General features: G+C 41.4%; 1 protein-coding gene across 1 annotated transcript; it reads left to right on the top strand.

The window, feature by feature from the left end:
• Nucleotides 1-467: 467 nt before the first annotated feature.
• On the top strand, nucleotides 468-27,447 carry OVCH2 (ovochymase 2; the record flags this gene model as incomplete). Its single annotated transcript, XM_082629376.1, has 15 exons — nucleotides 468-517; nucleotides 10,406-10,531; nucleotides 12,667-12,776; nucleotides 14,434-14,525; nucleotides 16,639-16,811; nucleotides 17,164-17,259; nucleotides 17,486-17,637; nucleotides 18,278-18,467; nucleotides 21,322-21,412; nucleotides 21,539-21,663; nucleotides 22,650-22,790; nucleotides 23,168-23,298; nucleotides 24,773-24,866; nucleotides 25,388-25,519; nucleotides 27,392-27,447. Exons 2-15 carry the CDS (start codon nucleotides 10,444-10,446, stop codon nucleotides 27,445-27,447), a joined length of 1,671 nt encoding a protein of 556 aa, XP_082485502.1. The 5' UTR covers nucleotides 468-517; nucleotides 10,406-10,443.
• Nucleotides 27,448-27,995: the final 548 nt, after the last annotated feature.

Here is a 27,995-nt window from a genome sequence, read left to right as displayed (position 1 = left end):
TATACATGAAAGACTCAGATGAATTCAAAATATGATATGAATCCCAGTATGATATGGAAAGCATGACATACAGTGCTACAATGAAAATTAAAGATTTCAGAGCCAAAAGCTCTAGGGATAAAAATCCAGGTCTGCCACTTACTAACTAGGTGATCCCGGAAAAGTCACAAAACCCTTTTGAGATGGAATTTCCTTATTTTAAAAATTGAGATAACAATAATATTTACCTCACAAGGTCATTGTGTTAAATGGTATATGTTAATACACCTAGCAATGGATGGCAATGAATGAATAATCCATAAATTAGGATCACTTCAAATAAGCAAATATAAGCTTCCACTGCAAGTGCAAAGGACATTTATAAATCAGTAACGATGTATGAACGTTACCTGCTTAATATTATGATGGGGGCAAACTCCAGGAATCACCTCTGTACAACAGGGCTTATTTTTGCAGGATTTAGGACCATTTGGAGTACAAGAAAGACCATAAGTGCCCCAGCATCAGACATGCACAGGTTTGTTAATATCCTGTTGAAAATCCAATGGGAGAAAATCCAATGAGATTGAGAAAATTAGATGTGTTTATATGTTCCTACATGATTATGCTTGCTGGGATATTTATTAAGGTCTCAAGGGCTTCATTTACTCTCTTCATTATTTTTATACAGTTATTATAACTACAAAGATCTAATTAGGTTTGAAACTTGATTTGGACCAACATAATTAATGTGGGCTATGCTGTGATTATCTGTGACATTTCTGAGAAGCAACCATGACAAGGTACCTGGAACTATTTTCTTGAGTACGGTCCTGTAGTTCCTGTTTAGCTGCACCTGTGGGAACTGCAGGAAGAGCCAGATGTTTTTCTCTGTGTCAGAGTGACCCATGATTTAATTCAGCCTTGGTATTTCCCACTTACCATAGTGTTTTCCTCAAACCCTGGACTCTTGAGATAGATAGATAGATAGCCAATTATCAAAGATACTTATTCCTTATAACAAAAAAGAAGCACACTCATAGATATAGAGAACAAATTCGTGGTTACTAGTGGAGAGAGGGAAGGGAGAGGGGCAGTGTAGGGATGGGGGAGTAAAAGGAACAAACGATTAGGTATAAAATAAGCTACAAGGGTATATTGTACAATGTGGGGGATATAGCCAATATTTTATAATAACTATAAATAGAGTATAGTCTTTAAAAATTGCGAATTACTATATTGTACATCTGTAACTTATATAATATTGTACAACAACTGTACTTCAATTTTTTTTTTTTTTTTTTTTTTTTTTTTGCGGTACATGGTCCTCTCACTGTTGTGGCCTCTCCCATTGCGGAGCACAGGCTCTGGACGCGCAGGCTCAGCGGCCATGGCTCACGGGCCCAGCCGCTCCACGGCATGTGGGATCTTCCCGCACCGGGGCTCGAACCCGTGTCCCCTGCATCGGCAGGCGGACTCTCAACCACTGCACCACCAGGGAAGCCCTGTACTTCAATTTTTAAAAAAAGATACTTCTTCCTTTCCCTGCTCCATATTTATCTCCATCCCAACCCTCCCTTTTCTGATAAGCCGAGAATATCTTCCTTGTTCCTGATTTCCATGTGATTTTTCATAAGTGATGTTACTGTTTGTACTGCTCTGAAATTGGTTTTCTTTACTAAAAAATATTTTTAGACAATTTCATGTGAGTATGTATTAATTGCCTTCATTCTTTGTAATGATTCACAGTATTCCAGAGTATTTAATGAGTATTTAACAATACCCCTGTTAGTGCTTCACTGTGCTTGTATACCAGTAGTTCTCTTAGATGTACTCTAACAAGTGGAATTACTAGGTCAAAAGGTTTTCACAGTTTAAATTCCAGCAGATACTGCCCAATTACACTTAAAGAAAACTACATTATTTTTAAATGATGTTTATATTAATAATCTATTAGATCAAACTAACCTTTTAGTTGTTTATTTGACATACCAACTTCTGAAAGTCTTGCATTATGATTGCAGATTTTTCAGTTTCTCATATTCCTATTAGATTTTGCTTTAAATATTTAGGCAGTGTATTACTGGGTTTATAAATGTTTAACACTGCTATGACTTCCATGTAAATTATACCTTTTATTTTTATAAACCCTTTAAAAATATCTGTGTTGATTTGCTCTCTACTGGCAGTATCTGAGGGTACATGTTCCCTCACTCCTTAGTTAACCATTGATATTATTAAACTTGTTCATTTGCAATGAACAATGTGATCTAATGTGAATTATCAAGTTTTCTATTTACTATGTTCTCTTTGTTGTTGTTTTGTGGTTGTTTTCCTATCATTGTTTACTCTAGATTGAATCCGTTTCCTTTGAACTATTTTTTAATCTAATAATATAGAATTTATGCATCCTATTTCTATTCTTTCATAACTCTTAAAGTTTCAACACTTTGTTTACATTTTCTACCAATGTCTGGAATTAGTTTCTCTAAATTAATTTTATTTGTTCCTTTGCTCATTCCAGCTTATTGTGTTTTATGTGTCTCCTTAGTTTCTCTCTCTCTTCATCCAGAAAAATATGTCAGGTGAGTAGTAATAATTTCTGAGTCCTTACATTATATGAAAATGTCTTTGATTCCCTCTTGCTTGAATCATATACTTTTAAAGTATAGAATTCTGTATACATAAGGATTCCCCACCTCCCAGCTTAGAGTTCCTTCCTTATCTTCTTTCCTCGTACCTTGCTGATGAAAAGTCTGATGTCAATATTTTGTCCTTCTATAGATAGTTATTGCTATTTATAGAAACTTTTAGGGTGTTTTCTATATTTCATCACACAATTTTGAAGATAGCACTTTCTCACCATTCTTCATACTTAGTATTGAAGGAGATCTTCCTCTCTGCAGACTCTTGTCTGTTCAGCACTGAAATGTTTTCTTCAGTTATGTCATTACGTATTAATTCTCTTCTCCCACTCCTCCATTCTCACTCTCTCTTCTGTGACTCCCACTAGATTCATGTTGGAACTTCTTGATCTAGCCTCCACAGCTCTTAACTTTTCTTTACCTCTTTGATCTTTTTTGCTACATGTTGGGCACATTCTTCAGCTTTGTTTTCCATCTCACTAATAGAGTCCTCCCTATGTCCATTTTGATGTTCAACCCATCTCTTGATGGTTTGTTTTTTTATTTCAACAATAAACTTATTTCCAGCATCTCAAGTTGATTTTTATGTATGCAGTATATTCTTATTTTCCTCTGAGTATATTAATTATACTTATTCCAAAGTCTTTATTCTAATTACTTTATTAACTCATTTCCTTAGGCGTTGGATCTTTTGATGATTACATTTAGTATCCTCTTTCATGGTATTGGGTTTCTGTTTTTTTTTTTTTTCTCAATGATTAGCTCTTTCTTGCTGTTTGGTCAACTTTGTACTTCCAATTATCCATTACCCTTCATATGAATGCCATAAACATTTACCAAAGCCACCTCAGTGCCTCTGAGACAAGATATACTGTCAGATAGGAAGTCCCAGGGGCTGGACTTCTGGACTTGTTCATTTCTTATTCTTTCTGGATGCTGCCAGCCACCTGGAATGCTGCCTTTGTTTCTTGGACCCAAATAATCCCTTGCATTTCCCTTCCAGGGGAAAACACTGAAACGGATTCCTGCTTGAAGTAAATTAGAGTGGAACAGATTAAAATGCCTAATTCTTCTACTGGGATACCTCAAAAAATGGTCCTATTTATAATCCAGGAAATTTCTTCTCACCTTTGCTAGTGCCTCCAAAGTTCTATTAATCTTGAACTTTTTCAGCAGTTTTCTCCTAACAGGCATCTTTCCTTTGGTTGGATTTTATCTGCTTTTTATCTTTCTAGGAATACTAATAATTTGGGCCCATTAAATACCCTTTGCCTTTCTGTTTTTTCAGAACTGCCATTAGTTCATTTATTCAATATGCATTTCTTATCATGAATTTGGATCAGGAACAAGAAGTTACAGTATGTTCTCAGACTTCCACTTTAATCCAATCTCTAGGTGGGAGTCACTGACTCTGTCTTTATAGATGCCTTGTTTATTCCCTGTTGGACAGGAGAAAATACACTTGACACTGAAGGCAAGTGAAAGGTGGAGATTGTGAGGTGAACTATAAAATAACTAAGGGCAAGCAGAGAATGCCATGAAAAAAATAAAAAACTATGAGGGTTTTATTTTAAAACATCCAGTGTAAAAAGGAAGAGATGATTTGGAAATGAGAAGTGTAACAGTGGGAAACTAAAGAGAAAGAAGTACTCCTCTCCTCACATTATGAGTCTTAGAATATGAATGGGAGGATTCCAGAGAAGAGAAGAGGTTGAATTATGCCCAGGAATTTCAGGGATATTGGGGAAAGGAAGAGTGGAAAGAGTGTTCCCAGAAGTAGTAAAGTAGGTCACTATCCACACCTCCCCTCCCGGGAGCCTTGCAGCCGGCCACTGCCTGGGTCCCGTGATCAGGGACAACTTCCCCGGGAGAATGCACGGTGCGCCTCCGGCTGGTGCAACGTCCTGCCAGTCTCTGCCGCTGCAGGCTCGCCCCGCATCCGTACCCCTCCCTCCCCCTGGCCTGAGTGAGCCAGAGCCCCCGAATCAGCTGCTACTTTAACCCCATTCTGTCTGAGCGAAGAGCAGATGCCCTCAGGCCACTTACACGCAGAGGCAGGTCCAAATCCAAAGCTGAACCCCGGGAGCTGTACAAACAGAGAAAGGGAAATTTCTCCCAGCAGCCTCAGGAGCAGCGGATTAAATCTCCACAATCCACGTGATGTAACCTGCATCTGTGGAATACCTGAATAGACAACGAATCATCCCAAATTGAGGAGGTGGACTTTGGGAGCAACGATATATATTTTTCCCCCTTTTTCTCTCTTTGTGAGTGTGTATGTTTATGCTTCTGTGTGTGATTTTGTCTGTATAGCTTTACTTTTAGCATTCGTCCTAAGGTTCTGTCTGTCCATTTTTTTTTTTTGCTTTTTTTTAACTTAAAAAAACCTTTTTTATAATTATTTTTTATTTTAATAACTTTATTTTAGTTTATTTTACTTTATTTTATTTTATCTTCTTCTTTCTTTGTCTCTTTTTTTTTCTCCCTTTTATTCTGAGCCGTGTGGAGGACAGGCTCTTGGTGCTCCAGCCAGGCGTCACGGTTGTGCCACTGAGGTGGGAGAGCCAAGTTCACGACACTGGTCCACAAGAGACCTCCCAGCTCCACGTAATATCAAACGGCAAAAATCTCCCAGAGATCTCCATCTCAACACCAAGACCCAGCTCCACTCAACGACCAGCAAGCTACAGTGCTGGACACCCTATGCCAAACAACTAGCAAGACAGGAACACAACCCCACCCATTAGCAGAGAGGCTGCCTAAAATCATAATAATGTCACAGGCACCCCAAAACACACCACCGGACGTGGACCTGCCCACCAGAAAGACAAGATCCAGCCTCATCCACCAGAACACAGGCACTAGTCCCCTCCACTAGGAAGCCTACACAACCCACTGAACCAACCTTAGCCACTGGGGACAGACACCAAACGCAACGGAAACTACGAACCTGCAGCCTACAAAGAGGAGACCCCAAACACAGTAAGTTAAGCAAAATGAGAAGGCAGAAAAATATACAGCACATGTAGGAGCAAGGCAAAAACCCCCTAGACCTAACAAATGAAGAGGAAATAGGCAGTCTACCTGAAAGAGAATTCAGAATAATGATAGTAAAGGTGATCCAAAATCTTGGAAATACAATGGAGAAAATACAAGAAATGTTTAACAAGGACCTAGAAGAGCTAAAGAGCAAACAAACAGAGATGAACAACACAATAAATGAAATTAAAAATTTTCTAGAAGGGATCAATAGCAGAATAACTGAAGCAGAAGAACGGATAAGTGACTGGAAGATAAAATAGTGGAAATAACTACTGTAGAGCTAAATAAAGAATAAAGATGAAAAGAATTGAGGACAGTCTCAGAGACCTCTGGGACAACATTAAACGCACCAACATTCGAAATATAGAGGTCCCAGAAGAAGAAGAGAAAAAGAAAGGGACTGAGAAAATATTTGAAGAGATTATAGTTGAAAACTTCCCTGATATGGGAAAGGAAATAGTTAATCAAGTCCAGGGACACAGAGAGTCCCATACAGTATAAATCCAATGAGAAACATGCCAAGACACATATTAATCAAACTATCAGAAATTAAATACAGGGCTTCCCTGGTGGTGCAGTGGTTGAGAGTCCGCCTGCCGATGCAGGGGACACGGGTTCGTGCCCTGGTCCAGTAGGATCCCACATGCTGCGGAGCGGCTGGGCCCGTGAGCCGTGGCCACTGAGCCCGTGCATCCGGAGCCTGTGCTCCGCAACGGGAGAGGCCACAGCAGTGAGAGGCCTGCGCACCGCAAAAAAAAAAAAAGAGATATATACTGAATTGTTTATAGATAAAATAAAATAATGCCTGGGATTTGTTTCAAAAGAAGATTGTAGATAGAAAATGCTAAAGACACAACCAGGGCTTCCCTGGTGGCGCAGTGGTTGAGAGTCCGCCTGCCGATGCAGGGGACATGGGTTCGTGCCCCAGTCTGGGAGGATCCCACATGCCGCAGAGCCGCTGGACCCATGAGCCATGGCTGCTGGGCCTGCGCGTCTGGAGCCTGTGCTTCGCAGCGGGAGAGGCCACAGCAGTCACAGGCCCGTGTGCCGCAAAAAAAAAAGAAAAAACAAAACAAAACAAACAACCAAAATACTACTAGATCTCATCAATGAATTTGGTAAAGTTGCCAGACACAAAATCAATATACAGAAATCTGTTTCATTTCTATATGCTAACAATGAACTATTAGAGAAATTAAGAGAACATTCCCATTTACCATTGCATCAAAAAGAATACAATAAAACTAGAAAGAAATCTAACTAAGGAGTTAAAAGACCTGTACTCTAAAATCTATAATACACTGACCAAGAAACTGAAGACAATACAGATGGAAGATACAACTTGTTCATGGACCGGAATAATTATTATTTTTAAAATGATCATACTACCAAGGTAATATACAGATTGAATGCAATCCCTATAAAAATGTCAGTGGCGTTTTTCACAGAACAATTTAGGAAAAAATAGTTCTAAAATTTGTATGGAAATACAAAACCCCCAAATAGCCAAAACAATGTTGAGAAAGAACAACAAAGCTGGAGGTATCAACGCTCCTTGATTTCAAACTGTACTATAAAGCTACAGTCATCAAAACAGTATGGTGCTGGCACGAAAACACACACATAGATCAATGGAACAGAATAGAGAGCCCAGAAATATAGCCACTTATGGTCAATTAATCTACAACAAAGGAGGCAATATTATATACAGGGAAGAGACAGTCTCTTCAGTAAATGATGCTGGAAAAACTGGACAGCTGCATGTAAAAGAATGAAATTAGAACATTTTCTCACACTATATACAAAAATAAACTCAAATGGACTAAAGACCTAAATGTAAGACCGAAAAAAAAACATAGGCAGAACACTCTTTGACATATATTGTAGTAATATTTTTTGGATCTGTCTCCTAAGGCAAAGGAAACAAAGCAAAAATAAACAAAGGGGACCTAAGTCAACCAAAAAGCTTTTGAACTGTAAAGGAAACCATCAAAGATGTGGTATATATATATATATATATATATATATATATATATATACACACATACATACATACATACACACACAAATACATACATACATACATACAATGGAATATTACTCAGCCATAAAAAGAATGAAATTTTGCCATTTGCAACAGCATGAATGGACTTGGAGGATACTATGCTTAGTGAAATAAGTCAGACAGAGAAAGACAAATACTGTGTGTTATTACCTATATGTGGAACCTAAAAAATAAGATGAATGAACATAACAAAACAGAAACAGACTCACAGATATGGAGAATAAACTAGTGGTTACAAGTGAGGAGATGGAAAAGGGTAGAGGCAGGATAAGAGTAGGGGATTAAGGGGTACAAACTACTATGTATAAAATAAACGAGCTGGAAGGATATATTGTACAGCACAAAGAATATAGCCAATATTTTATAACAACTTTAAATGGAGTATAATCTATAAAAACTTTGAATCACTATGTTGTACATCTGAAACTAATGTAATATTGTAAGTTAACTATACTTCAAGAATATGTATAAGATTATAGAGTTGTGAGAAAGTTGTAAAAGAAATAAAATGAACCAAATGTGGGTTGTTGTTGAAGCAGAGTGATAGGTACATGGAGGTTAATTATACTATTCTCTCTACTTTTATAGAGATTTTAAGTTTTCCATCACAAAAAGGTGAAAGGATAACCAACCAAGTAGAAATATGAGCAAAGGATACAAAACTGCAATACATGGAAAAATAAATACTAATTACTGTTAAATACATTTGATGTCACCGATAATTAGGCAAACTAAAAATTAACAACTGTGGCTTATTTGTGCACATAATGAGAAATTTGATGCAGCACCTCCACAAAATATTAGGTACCTAGACTTCTATCTTTCCACTCAGCCATCTTTACCTTGTGCTTCTTGCTTTGGGACTACAGAATGGTTGCTCCGGCTTTAACCATTTTGTTCATTTTTCAGGAAGGAGGAAGGGAAAATGTCCAGAGCCAAAATGTTTATGTCAGCTGAGTCCATCTAACCTTTTTATAGAATATTCCATGAACCCTAAATCAACAACAAGAACTGAGTAACAAGGCCTCATCATATGCAAGGGAAGCTGGAAAATATGTTTTGTTTTGTTTTTAAATTGGGCACTTTGAAGGACCCAACAAAATCAGGGTTCTGTTTCCAAGAAAAAAAAAGGAGACTATATATTAGATAGACAACTAGATACCTTCACCATATAATCTCAAATTAGTCATTACTATTGTTACTTTATGCTTGATTAGATTTACATACAGTTTACCCATTTTTTTCTTTATTCATCATTTCGTCTTATATCCCTCTCCTTCCTCCTGGACTTAATTTCTATCTTCTGATGTACTTTCTGCATTAGTGGCTCTCTTAGCAATGGTATGCTGTTAGTAAATCCTTTCAAGTGTTTTTTCTTTCCTAAAACTATCTTTATTTCACTCTTTTTTTTTTTTCTCTCTGTACGTGGGCCTTTCACTGTTGTGGCCTCTCCCGCCGTGGAGCACAGGCTCTGGACGCGCAGGCCCAGCGGTCATGGCTCACGGGCACAAACCCGCGTCCCCTGCATTGGCAGGCGGACCCCCAACCACTGTGCCACCAGGGAAGCCCTATTTCACTCTTATTCTTAGATGATCACTTAGCTGGGCATAAAATTCTAAGTTGATAGTTATTTTTGCTCAGCACTTTGAAGATATTATTTTCTTACTGAATATTTGTGGATAAATCCTCAATTGGTGTTTGCGTGCCCTTCTTTTCATAAGGTTGTAGTCTTGACTGTTCCCTAAATTTGAAGTTCTCAGCAAATTTTAGGTTTTAAAACTTATTTGTTTTGCATGTATATTAGTTGTATGTGTTATATTTTTATAGATTTATTTTGTAGAAGGGCAAAATTTGCCGCAAGAAAGAGATTTCTGGTTTGACAGTGGCTGTTTTAGGCAGGTAATTTGTAAAAGGTGACAGAAAAAAATTCATATTCCGGTGTGCTCATACATGGCAATGGCCAATCCACAAGTGTTTCTTACACACTGACCACATCCCCAAAACTCAGCCAAGGAAGAGGAAGATGAATATAATCAGAGTCACTTCCCCCATGCCACATCATCTACCAGGTTTAGAAGCAAAAGTGATTTAGTTTTTGCCTTCCATAAATACAAAAAAAATGGTGAAAGAATGTAGATTCACAAATGACTCAATGGACAGTATCCTAAATTGAGTTCCCAAGTGTGCTACCAAATTATCTTTCCTCTAACACCTGGCTATAACCATCCATTTACATTTGGAAAACAAGAGAAAGATAAATGTTTTAGCATATTCTGATGGGATGTTTGCAAGCATGTAGGAAAGCCTATCCTTGCCAACAAGGACAACTTTGATATTCAGTCCTCTTGTAGAAAGTGGAAACCTGTCACAAGAAGCAAGTAATGTTTGCAAATGAAAGCCTTAGGCACCAACCACTTGGCTAGCCAGATAGACTCTGGGGGAAGCAACGAATGGATGTGGGTGTAATGGGACATGTACTATTGCTTGAGCAAGACTATGCTTCTGTGGTTGACTCCCCACATCTTGCAAAGATCTTTGCCAGAAACCACATTCAGAAACTTCAGAAACATCATATGGACATGGTTGAATGCTTCGTGTCTTGGTTAATGAGTAACTTTCTTTTAAGTTGGTATATTGCTGCTCTCACAAGGCTTTCCATTTTGGTTCCCTTTAGTCTCTCTAAAATTCCAGGGAAGAACTCTGAGTTTCAAAATGCATATGAGCAAGAATAAGCTCATTTTACTGCTTGGAATGATCTGTTTGGAACAGAGTAAATCTGCAACTCTCTCTCTCCCCAAAGGTAAGTTCCAAATGATCTCTGTAAGTACCTTTATCTGAAGAAATAAACTTTGCTGGCAATGGCTCTCACAGTTCTACTCCATATTCCTTTGGGAGAACAGGAGAGACAAATATATTTTGGAGATCTAATTAGTTTTCATGTAATTAATTTGGATTTCTCTCCTGCAATCATCATATTAAACTGAATAGAGCACTAATGGAATACAACTTGGACAAGTTGCACTGATCTGGAGAAAACTGGAATTGTTCACTTATTTGGACACGTTCCACAATCCCATCTCCTTTCATGGAGCAAATTCTGGAAATCAGCATAAATTTGGAAGCATTTGTAATCTTTTAAAAAATTATATTGCTGGGAAATATGAAGCATGTTTCCTGTAGTCTATTAGTTATATATATATATATATATATATATATATATATAGTCTTTTTTTTCCTCAAGTAACATAATCTGAGAACAGTTCTTGGCAGGCTTCTTCACAGTCAGATTTGTACCAGCCTCAAGAATTATCATGTTTTCTATCTTTGCTTCAGTTAGTTCAGGAAATACTAAATTTTGTGTCTAAGGTATTTATGATTCAGTCAACAGAAACAGCTAGAAAATAAGCTTTGATTCTATATTATACCTGTATTGGGTTCAGAATCAAAAGACAATGTTACATCCATGCTTTGTCATTAATTAGCTGTGTATCTCTTTGATTCTTCATCTTCCCATCAGTAATGTGGGGGTAATAGTGCTTGATTCATAGGCAGAGAATGGGACTTAAATGAGAAGTTATTTGAAAGAGTTTTATATATTTTAACACATTAATCTAAATAGCTATGCTTTCAAGGATATATTTTCAAGAAAAATCATTTGTTCTTCCAACTTTTAAAAGTGTCTACTGTATGCTAGGAATGTGCTAAACCTTGGAAATACAGAGATGAATAAAACATAGGTTTTTTTTTTTCCTCAAGTACTTCATAATACAATGAAGGAGACAGACAATTCACTATCATAATACTGCATGGCAGAAACTATAAGAGGGGAGAGGAACTACAGAGGAGAAACACTTAACACAGTTTGAGGAAATCAAGGAAGAGTTCTCAGTTGAAGTGATCTCCAAGCTGAAGAATAGGGGTTAGATAATTCAACTATGTAAAGAAGTGGGGTGATTATGAGACAGAGCATGCTAGGCCCTCCTAGAGAACTTGTAGAAAAGAAGGACCTGCAATAGGGACAGAACATGGACCATCCTTAAATTACCAGGCAGTCTTCAGCATCTTAATCTAGCCCATCTCTTAGCTGAAGAGTCAAAAACAAACAAACAAAACAAAACAAAACAAAGCAGAACAAATATTGAGAATAAATAAGTAAATGCAACTTTTTCAAGGATAAGATCTTTTCCACAAAAAGGAAAGAGTTCTTTCTCCCATTACTTAGCAACCCCTCTACCCTAACGCCATACCGGTGTGTGAATCAGGACACTGTCTTCCCTCTACTCCACTATCATTGAACAACCTGATACTTTCCACTCTTACAGCAAATTAAATCCAATATTTGACTGTGTGCCAGGCACCACTGACCATGATCTCAGACTTAGTCTTTTGGGTCAAGCAGAGGAAAAGATGAAAACACAATTACAATCTAAGGCAGACTATAGTATTACCCATTCAACCAATTAATTGAGCAACTTCTATGAATCGGGAACTGCACTAGATACTGTAGATACAGATATTTCATGATTAAGTTCCTATTTCTGAGGAGCTCACAGTCTGGTGGGGTTGAAAGGTAACCATAACAGCATGTGATAAATGTCACAGAAGCACAGAGTGCTGTGAGGAGCCTCTAAAGGGTCAGATGGCTCAGTATCAAAAGGGGACTGTATTCGTACTAACCCAGTGGAGATCTACCTCTGAGGCCCTAAAGCTTCATGTCAGAAAAGTAGATCTCTTCATGATATGCACGTCCTATGTGAAAAAGTGGAACAATCCCTTGTACTGCAAATCACAGCAAGTTCCACAAATAACTTAAAGCCATTTTATAGTATTGCAACATGCTCCATGTCTTATAGTATTTCTCGCTCAGAAGAATTTCCTGTACCCCTCAGTCCTAAGAGATATCTAATCACTAAATTATTGTCTTTTTCCCCCTAGCTCCCACTTGTGGGCAGAGTCTGGTTAAGTCACGGCCTTTGAATTACCTTAACATTTTCAGTCGCATTGTTGGGGGAAGACAAGTGGAAAAGGGTTCCTACCCTTGGCAGGTGAGTCTCAGGGAACATTCTCCTGTGGTTGGATTGTGAGCTGTCTCAGGATTGGATCTCTCAGAACCCATGCTGCTCATCAGTTTGCTCTGTTCTGCTTAGTTCATCACCAGAGATCTCATGAGTTAGTACAAGGATCCAAGACGCTCCTGATGTCCATCAGTTGACTTCTAGAAAAGGTGTGTTCAGAATAGTTACAAGCGCTATTGGCTTGCTCCAAAATTTGGAAATGCCATCCCAAACTTTCAGTCCCTGATAAAAAAATCCCACTTCAAATTTATAATTTAAAAAATAATTTTCTGATTCAATAAATATATTTAAAACATACTTATCTTGTTATAGTTAAAGATGATGAGGGAAGGTGTAACCATAGGTCTACTTTATGTTTGGGATGTAAGATTCATACCTATACCATAGGACCCTTCAGGGAATAATCAAGAGTACTGCCTCCTTAGTAGTTACTGTCCTAAGAATTCTGTCTCAATCTAATTTCCTGTTCCTCCTATGCCATAGAAATGCCTTTGTGCTTCTGCCCTTAGTCTATGGCATTTACTGTCTTTGAAAGTCTCCCAATTTTCTTTACCCTGGGAGCCATGCTATATTCTTGTCTCTTCATTTTGTAGGTAGAACAATAGTTCTTTATTTTTACTTCTCTTGAGTCAGTCAGTCATATTAACTTTTAGATCAGTGGATATTTGGTAACGATTGGTTGATTGAGTCTGTGTTCAGTGAGATGATGGGATGGCTGAATCATTGTCATTTTATTAACTGATGAATTAATTACCTGGTTTGAAGAGTTGATTGATCAAATTCTTACTTGGTCAGTTGGTTGGCTAGTCAATTCAGAAGTCCATATTCAAATCATAGTCAGGGATGACTCACTGACTTTTACTTACTTGTGCTTTATTCTGTTCTTAGCCTTTTCTCTGTATTAATTTTTTTTCAATTGCTCATTGAACAATTTTTGTTCAAAAAGGAGACAATTCTAATAAATTGCTCCTTTTCTGATTTAAACAGTGGAATTAAAAGTATTTGCTTGTACCCTATAAGTCATGTTGGAGTCAAGCCAAACATCATGAACAGGACAAGCCAAAGATAGAAAATCTATTGTAGAGACAGATTAAAAAATAAGCTTGAAGCAGTTGTAGAGGTCAAATAGTTAAAAACTATAAGAAAGTTGTAAATCCAGACTCTTTCTCTAAGAGGCTTAGAGGAATTGGAACAGACTTTGGAAGACTCCCTTAGCCCTCACCTTGTCTTTATCTCAAACTTCTTCATCTGGTCTGTTCTGTATCTTATGCTTCTTTTTCTTTCTCTTCATTCACAGATATGATTCATATTGTTAGAGTAACAGATGGTAAACATTATCATATAAATAAATAAATACCCATAATTTTTATTACCAACTTACTAAAACCTTATAGCCAATCATCTCAAGTTAACTACCTCTCCTGGGGGCCAGCAGTAGGAATATTCTGGTTCCAGCATTGCTGTTCTTTCTGAGCTATAGTGTGATTGGTTTACCACTTCACAGTCCATGATTTCTGATATTTATGAGTAAGATATCTGGGTCTCTTTTTCAGAATATGCTCAGTCTCCAGGTTTGGGGGGATCCCAGGGCATTAACTTGCTCCTATTTAAGGTCTTTGCAATTCAGGTGTCTTTGAAACGAAGACAGAAGCATGTCTGTGGTGGGACCATCATCTCTCCAGAGTGGGTGATCACAGCTGCTCACTGTGTTGCAAACAGGTAGGGAAAGCCCAGCCCATTGATGAAGGTCAGATTACCCTTCTCCCTGGGAATCAGCAGTAATAACTCTTAAAATATGGAATGGTGTGATGTATGCTTTAGGGGAGAACATGTTAATTGCATAATACAAATAGGGCTCAAGGTCATTGTCAGAGGGTACACAACTTGGTAGAAAACATTCATTCCTTATTTAAAATGGGCTAAAAGTTAATAAAGAAGAATATCCAAGTGAGAAAAAAAGCATCACAAAGATAGAGTTCTGAAAGTTCTCTCCTAGTTTTCTTAAATTTCAGTGAAAAAAAATCATCCAAGGGCTTCCCTGGTGGCGCAGTGGTTGAGAGTCCGCCTGCCAATGCAGGGGACACGGGTTCGTGCCCCGGTCTGGGAAGATCCCACATGCCGCGGAGCATCTGGGCCCGTGAGCCATGGCCGCTGAGCCTGCACATCCGGAGCCTGTGCTCCACAACGGGAGAGGCCACAACAGTGAGAGGCCCGCGTACCGCAAAAAAAAAAAAAGGGCTTCCCTGGTGGTGCAGTGGTTGAGAGTCCGCCTGCCGATGCAGGGGACGCGGGTTCGTGCCCCGGTAGGGGAGGATCCCACATGCCGCGGAGCGGCTGGGCCCGTGGGCCATGGCCGCTGGGCCTGTGCGTCCGGAGCCTGTGCTCCGCAACGGGAGAGGCCACAACAGTGAGAGGCCTGCGTGCCGCAAAAAAAAAAAAAAAAAAAAAAAAAAAATCATCCAGTTCATTATGCATCTTAATAAATGGATAAAAGAAAACAAAGGGAGGACAGTAGAACACGAAGAAAGCTCCTGTGTCTCCTTTCCTATTGATCCTGCCTCTCTGAACTTCACTCTAACAATTTCCATCTTTTATCCATTTTCTTGTATGCTCCAAATGTTCTACTGTTGCCAGTGCTCTTGACATTCATAAAGCTGCAATGAAGATTATGTCCCCGTATTTGCCCTCTTTCTCCACAAACATCTCCTGGATATTTACTTAGTGCTGGACACTAGTGGGTATCAAAGATACAAAGATGACTAAGATATGATTCTTGCCCCCTGAGAGTTGATAGTCTAAAAAAGAGTCAACTGATAATTTCACTGCAATGTGGCAGGTGGTTAGGCTAGAGAGTTGCTATGTATTAGGTTTGATATTTAATATAGCCAAGAGCCAGGGAAATATACCAAGAGAAGATGATGTCTTTTCCAATTTTATATAAAATCATCTCTTCTAGATCCCCAGAGATGGCAAGCCCCAAGCTCTTAATCCACCTCAATGCATCCTATCAAGTTCCTTTCCGATAACTTTGCTGCAGGTAGAAGAGGAATAGAATGGTGTTTCCCGTGTCATGCTAGACCTCTAAATTGCACACATCAAGGAAGTAGGGGAGGAGCCCCACTTCCCATTGCTGTCATCAGTCTCACAGCCCTGAGTGTGCGCACCCTCTAGAACGTCAGAGTTACGGTGCTGTTAGGTCCTTCATGGCGTGCATTATGCAGTAGATCTCTGACAGTAGAGCAGCACACTTCATGGGAATCGCCAGAAACTCCCAAAGGATCTCACTGATACTGAGGCCAGGCCAGCCATCTTTGGTAGCTGAATATGGCTTTAGACCACTGAATTATACTGTATATACACCCTTAGGCATTTAACAAATAACATTGCAAGGTATTCAATTTATCATATTATTGGCTCCATAGGAGGCCACTTTTTACTAGTCCCTCACACACATTGGGAACCTCTACATTTGGAATCATTCTCACTTTCTCTGTTCATCAGCTTCACACCTACATTATCTATCCATGTCTTTTTTTTTTTTGTGGTACGCGGACCTCTCACCGTTGCAGCCTCTCCCGTTGCGGAGCACAGGCTCCGGGATGCGCAGGCTCAGCGGTCATGGCTCACGGGCCCAGCCGCTCCGCGGCATGTGGGATCTTCCTGGACCGGGGCACAAACCAGTGTACCCTGCATTGGCAGGCGGACTCTCAACCACTGCGCCGACCAGGGAAGCCCCTATCCATGTCATTTTGAAGAGGTCATTTTGTCAACCACTGCAATTGTACTCAGAGGTTCAATGAAATCCATCCGTTTTACTCTTTCCTCCTCATAGAAATATTGCATCAACTTTCAACGTTACTGCTGGGGAATATGACTTGAGCTATATAGAGCCAGGAGAGCAAACCCTCACCATTGAAACCATCATCATACACCCATATTTCTCTACCAAGAAACCAATGGATTATGATATTGCTCTTCTGAAGATGGCTGGAGCTTTCCATTTTGGTAAACATTTGAAGCTCACTCTGTATTGTCTACCCCATGTGCTCCAGAACTTCTGTTCCATAGCACATTTCCTACAGTATAAGTTATGCAGCATATGCCCAAGAATCCTGGATCATGTACTTTGAGATAGGAATTTGAGCTGGAGGTTCCCCTACCTGAAACCCTCTTTGCTTGTGGCTTTAGATATAGGATTATGTGGAGTCAGTTACTTTGTTTCACAAGTAACCCCTGGAGGTGCCAAACAGAGATACCACAAGGTCTTTGGGAAACCACCTAGATGCCAGTTGGTGAGTGGCTTATGGTATCCTCTCCTCCATGAATTAAACAAGCCCTGCCTTGCTCTTTTCTTCAGACCAGTCTGTGGGACCCATGTGTCTTCCAGAGCCAGGGGAACAATTTGAGCCTGGATTTATATGTACAACCACAGGCTGGGGCCGCTTGAATGAAGGTAAGAACTCCTACGCTCATATCAGAACTTTCTGGTTGGTAATCAGAAAAGAGAATTTTTAATCTATTTTAAAAAGACAGTTGTGTAGACAATTTTAAAATAGAGACTATCACATTGTGCTTTGAAATTCAAATCTTTCCAAAAGACACAAGCCTGAATGGGGCATCTTCAACGCAGAAAGGGTGAAAGAGTGCCTTGCTGGGGTTCTCATTTCTGTGTTTTCTAGATGGCGTCGTCCCACAAGTCTTGCAGGAAGTGAACCTGCCCATTTTGACCCAGGATGAGTGTATTACAGCTCTGTTGACCTTACGGAAACCCATTAGTGGGCGGACCTTTCTCTGCACAGGCTTCCCAGATGGAGGAAGAGATGCATGTCAGGTAGGCAGGAATGGTTGGGCTGATAGGTCCCAGGCAGGGCTTCCCTCAGCTTTGTCATCAGATGAGGGGCTGAAAGAAGGCTGTAGGCAAGCCTGGACTCAGGAAAGAAGGATCAGGACTGAAAAGGGAGGTCAAGTCAAAATAGAGGACAGTTTAAACAACGTGTTTTTAGCAGATACTGTGCTTTCAGAGGAGGTCTTCTGCTCTTTCCAAAAGACCAAATAATGGAGATGATGCCAACAATGAACTAGGGTCCTCCGGCCCTGAAGGATAGGTGATTCTTTCCTACTTAGAGACTTCCAGTTTGTGTATAATGGGAGCTTTCTCTTTCCCGCCATCCTTCCTGCTGACCAAACTTGAGGTTGATTTGACTACTGGACAAGACTTTTCTGAGTCTGTAGGATGAGACAGGAGAAGGAAACAATCTGATATTTGATGAAAGCTTAGGATGGGGAAGAAGGAGGTGGGCTTGGTAGGCTCCAGTGGTATTTGAGGATTGACTGTGAATTGCGCTTGCCTATTCTCCCAGGCCCCTGAGTCCAAAGTATTAGAAGTGAAGAAATTCATTAATCCTCGTCTAGCACCTTTGTGGGGCACAGACACTGACAATGACAGTAACAGAGATCTTTTCTCCCTACAGGGGGACTCAGGAGGTTCCCTCATGTGCCGGAATAAGAAAGGGACTTGGACTCTGGCTGGTGTGACTTCCTGGGGTTTGGGCTGTGGTCGAGGTTGGAGAAATAATCTGCAGAAAGATGATCAAGGATCCCCTGGGATCTTCACAGATGTTACTAAAGTGCTTCCCTGGATCCACAAACACATCCAAATTGGTAATCAAGCCAGAACATAAGGTCAAGAAGCTAGGGAAAGAGAGAGCATCAGCAGAGTCTAGACAAGTCAGGACCCCTGAGCAGACAACCTCTGCTTCTGTTCTTAGTGTCTCACATAAGGACTGTGGTATTTACTGAGTCTAAAACAAGGGTAAACTATGATGTGTGGTACAGTGTACAAATATTCAATGAAACGTGAATACATCCATCCTAGACTTTGTCAAATTTGCCTTTAATTGAAACTGTCTCAGCTGGTGATATGTTTCACCACTTACTTCTCAACTCTGCTAGCAAGACTCAGCAAGCTATAGCATGGATCAGTGGTTATCGATGAGGGGAAATTTTATCCCCCAGGGGACAATGTCTGGAGACATTTTTGGTTGTCACAACAGGGGACAGGGGTGCCACTGGCATCTAGGGGGTAGGGGCTATGGATGCTGCTAAGCATCCTACAGTGCACGGGACAGCCCCCCCTCCCACAGCAAAGAATGATTTAGTCCCATATGTTAGTAATGTTGTGGTTGAGAAGGCCTGGCCTAGAGCCAGGTACCATAAGTCTGAAAAGGCCAGGGTCTATATACATCCTTCTACCAGATTCACCAATGAGTTAATTGAAACTTCATTTTTGCCTCCAAATCCAACTTAATTGTTTTCTTAACTGGTGGCTTCCAGCCTAAAATAGGACTTCTGTTCTTTCCCAAAGGGGTTAATTCAAATTAGTTCAGGAAGAACCTGGGTTTGTGTTCAAGTATATGGTACACTAGCAGGTTTCGGAGTCCTCAGTTCAACTTGTAGCTATCTAGCAGTTGTGGGTGTGTTATTTCCATCTCCAGCCTCCCTTTTCATGAAAAATTAGAGGGATAGACCAGGTGACCTCTTCTTGCTTTGTGTAATCCCCAAGCTAAGCAGCCCACTTAATAAAGAGAGTGAAATCATCTTCTTAAAGCACAAAGGCCACTTTGCTGCTTTGTCAGTTTATCCCTTCTGTTCTTTCCACAGATTGTATTTTCATTAGTTGCAAATTGACTTAAAAACCTCTGCACTTTTGAGCCAGGGAGATGCTAACTTCTTGAAATATTGTTCAGGATATCACAACCTAGAATTGCATCTTTCTTTTTCTTTCCCAGGGAAGCTGAGAAAGCACTCCAGAGGTGGGTATTTCTTGTAGCCTGTTCTTCCAGGAGCATGAATTAATCTGTAGGATTTCTGAATATCGGTTCCTTTATAATCAAAAGTTTTCCTCTGCAAGAGCTCTCCATAATCACTAGGTATAAAACCATCACTAGGAGCACCCACAGCCATTCATCCCCAGCCAGGGAGGGTGAATTCACCCAGCAGGAGTGCCACATTCCCTCTGAGTTCACTTGTCAATCCAGAGCTCCAGTTCAATTCAGCAAACAGTTGGCAAATCCCAGATTTAGATCCAAGACACAAGGGAGGAGGTGGGGCATGGCAGATGTGGTCCGGAAGCTACACACCTTGTCCTGAAAGAATAGGGGACTCACCCACAGGGTTACATTGCAGGTCTGAAGTGAATTCACTCTGTGACTTTGGGCAGGCTCCTTCCTACCTCTGAACCTGAGTTTCCTCATCCAAAAAGGAAAGAGTTTGGGCCAAGTGGTCTCAAAGGCATCTTTAGCTCAAATCTTCAGTGGTTCTGTGAGTCTGTGGAGCTATCTCCAAAGAGCAAAGTGGAAAAAGAGTACCCTGAGAGCTCAGAGGAGTGAGTGGCTGCTTCTAGCTGGGGGAAAAAAAAAGACAAGGGAGGCTTTGGAGCACAGACATCTTTTAAGCTTAACCTTAAAGAACAAAGGATGAGTAGGATTTTGTCAGGTGGAAATGGGATATAGGTAAAGAAAAATATTCCAGCTCAAGGAATCATCCTTATCAGAAGATGGATACTAAAATATGGAGATATGAAAATTTAGGATGTAATAGAGACCCAGTAAGTCAATCAAAGCAGTTGAAGTGTAGGCTATGTGATGAATTTTTATGAGGGAGAAGATTAAACAGGTAACCTGAGGACAAAATATGGAAACTTTGAACACCACTCAAGAAAATTTAGACTTTATTGAGTAACAGGAAGCTGACTGATTAGATAAACAGATTAGAGCTATACTGTAGTGCTATACGAACTGCACATAGGGGATAAATTGGAGAGGAAAGTGTCAGTAATTCAAGGTGGGCTTATGAGATTATGCATTAGTTCAAGAGACAAGAATATAATGCTTGAACGAGGGCAGTGGCCAGAGAATGAAAAGGAGGGCATAGAAACAGGATGAATTAGGCCAGGATAGTCACTAAGGTTAAGAGCGGTGAGGGAGGGAAGGAATGAAGGATGACACCAAAGTTCTGAGCATGGAAAGCTAAGAAAAGGGCACATAAGTTAATCAAATCAGAAGTGGAAGCAGTTTTGCAGACTGAGAGGAAGTCCTTTTGTAGCATGTTAAGTTTCAGGGGAGATATCTAGGAGATGGTTGAAAAATCAGAAGTTCAGGTAGAGATAATAGTTGAAACTGATGGTGTGAATGAAATGGATCAGAGGGCTCGTGTAGAGAGAAATGGAAACTAAGGATAGAACCTAGGAAATACCTGCATCTGTAGAGTGGAATTATGGGGTCAAAGAAAGAAGAGTAAAGAAGAAGAAATCATAGAATCTCAAGGTTAGGCAGGATCTTCAAGAAACAAAAAATAAGGCATCGTAGAAGCCAAGATAGGAAAAGATTTCGTGGAGAAAGGAAACGTGTGTGAAGAAGAACCAGGAGGTCCCAGTGTCTGTACAGGTTCTGGAGGGAAAGGGCTCTTGTGGCTAGCCATCACTGTTAGCGCTGATTCGCGTGGCTTTCCCTCCCAGCCTCGTGCAGTGAGCTGGATCGTGTGATCAGAGCATCAGAAGGGGAGCTGCACTTCCCAGACAGCCCCTTCCTGTATAATGAGAGCAAGCAGTGAGTAGCCCCCGCTGCCTCCCCTGCCCTTGACTCCCACCTCCAGTTTGCCTCTGCCCCACTCATTGGACTGTGACAGTCGCTTTCCATCTAGAAATAATACCCTCTCCATGTATCTACCTTCAGACTGTGTGTCTGGACCCTGTTTGTACCAGAGGGAATGCACGTGCTCCTCAATTTTTCCCACTTCGATGCAGAGTCTTGTCACCACAATTACCTGTCACTATATTCTTTAGAAGACACACTTATTGGTGAGTGGATTTTCACATTGTCGAATGGGCACTGGTGCCAGGAGGACTTAATGGGGCCTGGTTACAACATGTCTGGCCCTGAGGCATCTATAAGTACCGCACTTCCTGTCCCCAATTTTGAGACTTAGAATTGACAGTGGAAAGGAACAAAATCAACCTGTGTGAGGGCTGTGAGGGCCACAGTGCAATTCACTTACAGCATCTGCTGCCCATGGAAACAGGCTTCCTAGACTCATTTGCCAGACCTGGAGCCCATCAGGAGTAAAATGTAAACATATAGCAGTGCCTCTTGGGGCCTCCCGGGCAGAATGCTGCTCTCCTAAGCATGAAAATGACCTTTACCTGCCTCGTCCAGTTCAGAAGGAAGATACCAACAGATAGCCACAAGGAGGAGATAAAGGTTACTTATACAAGAAACAGAAATGGAGGAGTGTTTCTGTGGTTCTAAACTGCACATGATTTTGCCCACCCCCTCCCTCCCCCAGGAGACACTTAGCAATGTCTTAGAAGCATTTTTGGCTATCACAATGAGAGGGAATGTTACTGCCATCCAGTGGGTAGAGGCCAGGATTGCTGCGAAACATCCTACAATGTGTAGAACAGCCTGAACGCCAAGAACGTTCCAGTTCAAAATGTCAGTAGTGCTGAGGTTGAGCAACCCTGATTTAGACAAGCCTGCACTATCATGAAAGTTCAGTTCCCCGTAAGTCTTTTTTTTTTTTTTTGCTGTACGCGGGCCCCTCACCGTTGTGGCCTCTCCCGTTGCGGAGCACAGGCTCCGGACGCACAGGCTCAGCGGCCACGGCTCACGGGCCCAGCCGCTCCGCGGCATATGGGATCCTCCCAGACCGGGGCACGAACCCGTGTCCCCTGCATTGGCAGGCGGGCTCTCAACCACTGCGCCACCAGGGAGGCCCCCCCGTAAGTCTTTTAATGGGTGCTGTTTTCTAGGCTCTGAACCAAAACTCTTCATTCTTACGTTGCAGGGAAATTCTGCGGAGACAGCCTGGCTTCATTGGTTCTTGTTGGCTCCAACGCTATAAGGCTGAGGTTTATCTCTGATGCCACAGATGATGCTGTTGGGTTTAATCTCACGTTTAAAGCTCTTAAACCAAACTACCTTCCTGGTAAAACCGTTTACTCTTCTCACACACTATGCATTCCTTTTGCAGAAATTGAGGACCCATAGGAATTAGATGAGGGGTAGGGAGCCCCCCACCCAAGGCCCACTGAGCTCCATAGCAGAGAGGAGCTCAAGGCAAGTGAGATACAGGGTGCAGGGGCTCCTTCTGCAGTTCTGCTAAAGTGTGTTTGTTGCATACCCAAGTGAGCTGAGAGGGCCTGATGAGTTCTCGAGAACCAGTGCACAGACCTCCCCCTTCTTGATGGCTCTGCCTTAAGAGTCAGTTCAGGCATCATTTGTATGAGACACAAGGGGGAAAACAAAGAGGATCACTCTGTGCATGGCGATGCCATTGTTTGGATGTTCTCCCTTGTGTTGCAGATTCAGGCTGCAGCTCCTTAACTATCCTTTTTGAAGAAGGCCTCATACAGAGTCTTCACTATCCTGAAGACTACAGCAACATGGCCAGCTGCAACTGGGTTTTTCAAGCCCCCAAACATCACCTCGTTAAGGTACTGACCCTGGTTACCCTTACTTTGCTGAGGATCTCCAGAGAATCGCTCACATAAACACCATGAGGGCAGAGGTTTTATCTGATGTATCTGCTGCTGTATCCCTAGTAGTACCTAGAACCTAGCACCTGGCACACAAGGTTCTTCTTGATAAATATTGATACTTGTTGACTAACAGACTAACCTATTCTCTACTGTAACTACCCACACTTACCACTAGGTGGCAACTGTGTGCTTTATATTTTGTTGAAATGTGGCCTTAATCTTTGTACCAGGTAACTTGTTTCATCAGTGTCTAGTCCTTTCTAGAAACAAGCATTTCTTCCTTATTAACTAAACTGCTAACAAAACAGTTTGTGGGGAGTGGATAACAAGAGTGAAGTGCAGTGCAGAACAGTTTCAGAGACTGGCATAAGGTATAGCAGGAGGAGTGGTGGAAGGCGAGGCTGAGATCGAAGTATGGAGGGCTTTGAATGTCAGGATGCAGACATGCATCCATGAAAAGATGCACTCACAGCCGACCAGTGGCAGCGTCATCCTGCAGGACCCATCCGGGACGGTCATGTGTAAGTTGGTACGACAGGTCGTAACTATGTGCACACCATTTGACTCGAAGAGAAAAGGGTCTTTTTAAAATTATTATTATTATTCATATACTTTATTGCTCTACAAGTTCTGTTTACCAACTTCAAACATTTTAAATTCTAAATTTTAAATATTATTGCTATTAAAGGAACAGGTATATCTGACTTTTAGAAATATTTTAAGTTTTCTTGTAAGTTATTCATTATAGGCATTCTAGATCCCCTGTGATGGAAATTTCTGGTTTAAAAAAGATTTATGTAATTTTCCTCCTTTTCTTAAAGCCCTTTCCATAAGACACAATGGTCAGAGTAACCGAAAGGGTCTATTTCCAGAAAGTATCCCAGTAAGGGTTTAAGAAATGTTTGAACGGATCCTGTTTCTGACACGTCTCCTTCTCCCCATGTCTCATTCACCATGAATCATCCTTTCCCTCCACTTTTGTCCTAGCCACGCAGGCCTGTGTCTTTTGCCAAGTGCTCAGGCTCCATTGAATCCCCATCATTTGTGTATAAAACATCTAAGCTGCTACCTCATCGTTTCTATCTCCCACTGCTCCTCTCAGTTAGTCAGGGCTATCAGATTGCTCAAATGTTGTTCTTTGCTGTTTCTTTGCTCCTCCAAGGAGGGAACTGGGGAGCTCAAATATTTGCACTTTTCCCCACCTTTCTATTCCGCCTGTAATTGGGTGCTTAGATGTTTCAGGGGGTTTGGGAGCCTGTGGTTTAGCATCTTTTCCTAAGTCATATAACCCACTCATGAATGCCCCGTTACATTTCTCATCTAAGGTCACGCTCTAGAGCAAGTTGAACAATCCAAATTCCTCTCCTTGATCAAAATGAGGTAATGCATTCATATTGTTTACTCTGGATGTAACATGGAGTCTTCCCAGCTTTCCTTTCAGAACCTGGAAATAGAAGAAAGTGGAGATTGCACTTCCAACTATGTGAGCATGCACAGGGATGTAGAAAGGAAGAAAGAAATAGGTTTGTGTTCCCTGGGAGCCTCGGCTTCCCAGGTTTGCATTTGGACCCGGTCCTTCTTGGGAATCCTTTTAGGGAATAAAAAGGATGGGGCTCAATGTTCCTTCATTCCCCTGCACCATCTCCATCACTTCCTATGCTCCCACGACCTCTCCTCCATCAGGGGCGGGAAGAGCTTCAGGGAGGATCGAAGAACCATTTGATCAGAAAGTGTGGAAGGCTCACAATGAACTATGGGTCAGAGGGAAAGTGACACTGAAATAAGCCCTGTGGCTGGAACAAGTTCCCTTAGTGGCATTCCCAGTGGGAGTGTTTGGGAGATAAACAGAATTGAAATGTTGACGGGGTTAAATACACAGTACAAAGGAGCACTCTGCCTTTCTATTTTGGAAATGAATTGTGACATACACTGGAAAGGTTTATTTCTTAACAGTTACCTGAAGGACAATTGTTTTCTTCTATCCAATGCCACTTCTGTTTGCTGGGCCCTTGACCATGTCATGCCTGGGCTGGGCTTGAACCAGCTCGACTGTGTGGCTTTGTTGTCCCCGCCCCTGTGGTGAGCATCTCCAGGGTAATGTCCATCAGCTTCCAGTCCGATGAAAACATGACCTTCAGAGGCTTCCAGGCTACAGTCTCCTTCGTTCCTAAAACAGGTAAGAAGATTGAGGCACCAACTCCTCAGGTCCCAAGTCTCATCCTCCTGCTGTGGTAAAAAGGGCAGCGTTTAGAGACCAGCATGGATACAGTCAACTCATGATTCACTGAATCTGTGAATCCTGAACCACTGGTCCTGGGGAAATACAGAGTTAGGGACCTCTCAGCCTCTGCTTTTATGTGGGTTTCTGTTTCAAGTCACCTTATTTAATATACATTGCTGATTCATTAACACTGAACTCATGGTCAATACCACTAGAACTCATGCCTGAACAAAGCTTATCCATCACATGTATTTTCTCTGTAAGGCACAACCCAGACTTTTTGCACTTAGGAACACCAGATGGCACTTCAGCACTATGTTTAGGGCCATTGCAAACAGCAAAATCACCAACAAAAAGCCCAAAAATGTAAAAAGCAAAACAAAAAGTGGCGCTAACAGACCGCAGGAAGGACGCTTGTTTATAGTATGAGAGCTGAAACAAGACGGCAGAGTGTGGCCTCACTAGACCTCAGCCAGGACACATGATCAGGTGACTCAAATTTTCCACTGTTCTGCATATGTCCATGAATGACCGTGAAAGCACCATGAGTATTGGGTTTTTTTGTTTTGTTTTGTTTGCGGTACGTGGGCCTCTCACTGCTGTGGCCTCTCCCGTTGTGGAGCACAGGCTCTGGACGTGCAGGCTCAGCGGCCATGGCTCATGGGCCTAGCCGCTCTGCGGCATGTGGGATCCTCTCGGACCGGGGCACGAACCCATGTCCCCTGCATCAGCAGGCGGACTCTCAACCACTGAGCCACCAGGGAAGCCCTGAGTATTGGTTTTGAGTTAACAAATGTTAGCGAGTAGGTGAATTCAAAAATACAGAATCCGTGAAGAATGAAGATCAGCTGTATGTCTGAATCTTGGTCTGTCCTTACTAGAAGTGTGATCTAAGTGTCATCTAGGATTCATCCTCCTCAGTCTTACAACGGGAGAATAATACATGCCTGGTAAAAATGTAGTGAGGCTTAAATCAGATGATGTATACTTGGCCACAAGCAAGTGTGTGTGTGTGACACATAAGAGAGGCTCAGAAATGTGAAATATCTTCACCAACCCCCAGTCCCTAGACACTTGAAGACACAGCTTCCTTCCAAGCTCTCACACCCCGTGAGCACTCTGTCCAAATCCTACAAAACCAGTTATTGGCTTCTCAAATTGTTCATTCTTATTGGGTGGTAAACAGCTGCTTATGGGAAAGCCAGGTTATAGTTAAAATACTCCACTTTCCAGTTCAAATACCCATAGAGTCTAACTGACTGAGATGTCCCAGAATTCTAACAATAATAATTTTCTGATAAATCCCAAACATTGGCCTTGTTTGTGTGAATTGAGCAGTTGTATTATGCTTATACCCAGATTTTAACATCTCCGGATTAGAGAATGAATCAGTGTTTCTGGAGACATGGAATGTACTACCTGAAGAATCCAGTGCTTCTGGTAAGCTGTTTTGGAGAATGTGACTACCAGAAGTATACAGATTTTATTACTCTCGGTTCAACCAAGAACCCCAAAAAGATACATTGAAGTTTTAACCTCCAGTACCTAAGGTCACATTCTGTGACCTTTTTTGGAGATAGAGTGTTTACAAAGGCAAGCAAGTTAAAATGCTGTCATTAGTGTGGGCCCTAATCCAGTATGACTGGTGTCCTTATAAAAGGGGAAATTTGGAGAGAGAGACACACACACACGGAGAACATCATACGGACATGAAGGCAGAGATGGGAGTGATGCATCATTTATGAACCAAAGAATGCTAAAGATTGCCAGCAAACCACCAGAAGCTAGAGGAGAGGCATGGAATGGATTCTCCATCACCACCCTCAGAAGGGATCGACCTGCCCAACACCTTGATCCTGGACCTTGAGACTCCAGAACTGTGACACAATAAATTTTTGTCTTCTAAGCCACCCTGTTTATGATATTTTGTTACAGCCTGCCTAGCAAGCTAATACACCAGGAATTGGCTTACACGATTGTGGGAGCTGACTAAGCAAGTCAGTCCATAAGGCAGGCAGGCAGGCAGAAAGGGAAGGTCACAGGACACTGGAATTCCACAGGCATGGGCTGAGGCCATTCTCCACAAGCAGAATTTCTCTCTTTGGGGGAAGCTTCCACACTGCTTTCAAGGCCTTTCCAACTAATGATGTGAGGCCCACCCAGATGATCCAGATGGTCTTCCTTACCTAAAGTCAGTGAGGAGGGACTTTCATTACATCTGCAAAATCCCTTCATAGCAACATCTAGACTAATGTTTGATTGAATAACCGGGGGCTGTAACCTGGCCAAGTTGCCACATCACAAAAGCCATCACATAGAGCTGGATGGGATGTGGTCACTGTCCCTTTTGCTCAAAGCAACCCTGAAATATTTTCAGTCACAGAACCAAAATTTCCACATCACAAAAGCCATCACATAGAGCTGGATGGCA

This window comes from Mesoplodon mirus, assembly GCF_964341445.2.
Source record: "Mesoplodon mirus genome assembly, chromosome: 7".
NCBI lineage: Eukaryota > Metazoa > Chordata > Mammalia > Artiodactyla > Ziphiidae > Mesoplodon > Mesoplodon mirus.
Note: the sequence above shows the minus strand (reverse complement) of the source record. Positions and strands in the feature narration are given on the sequence as shown.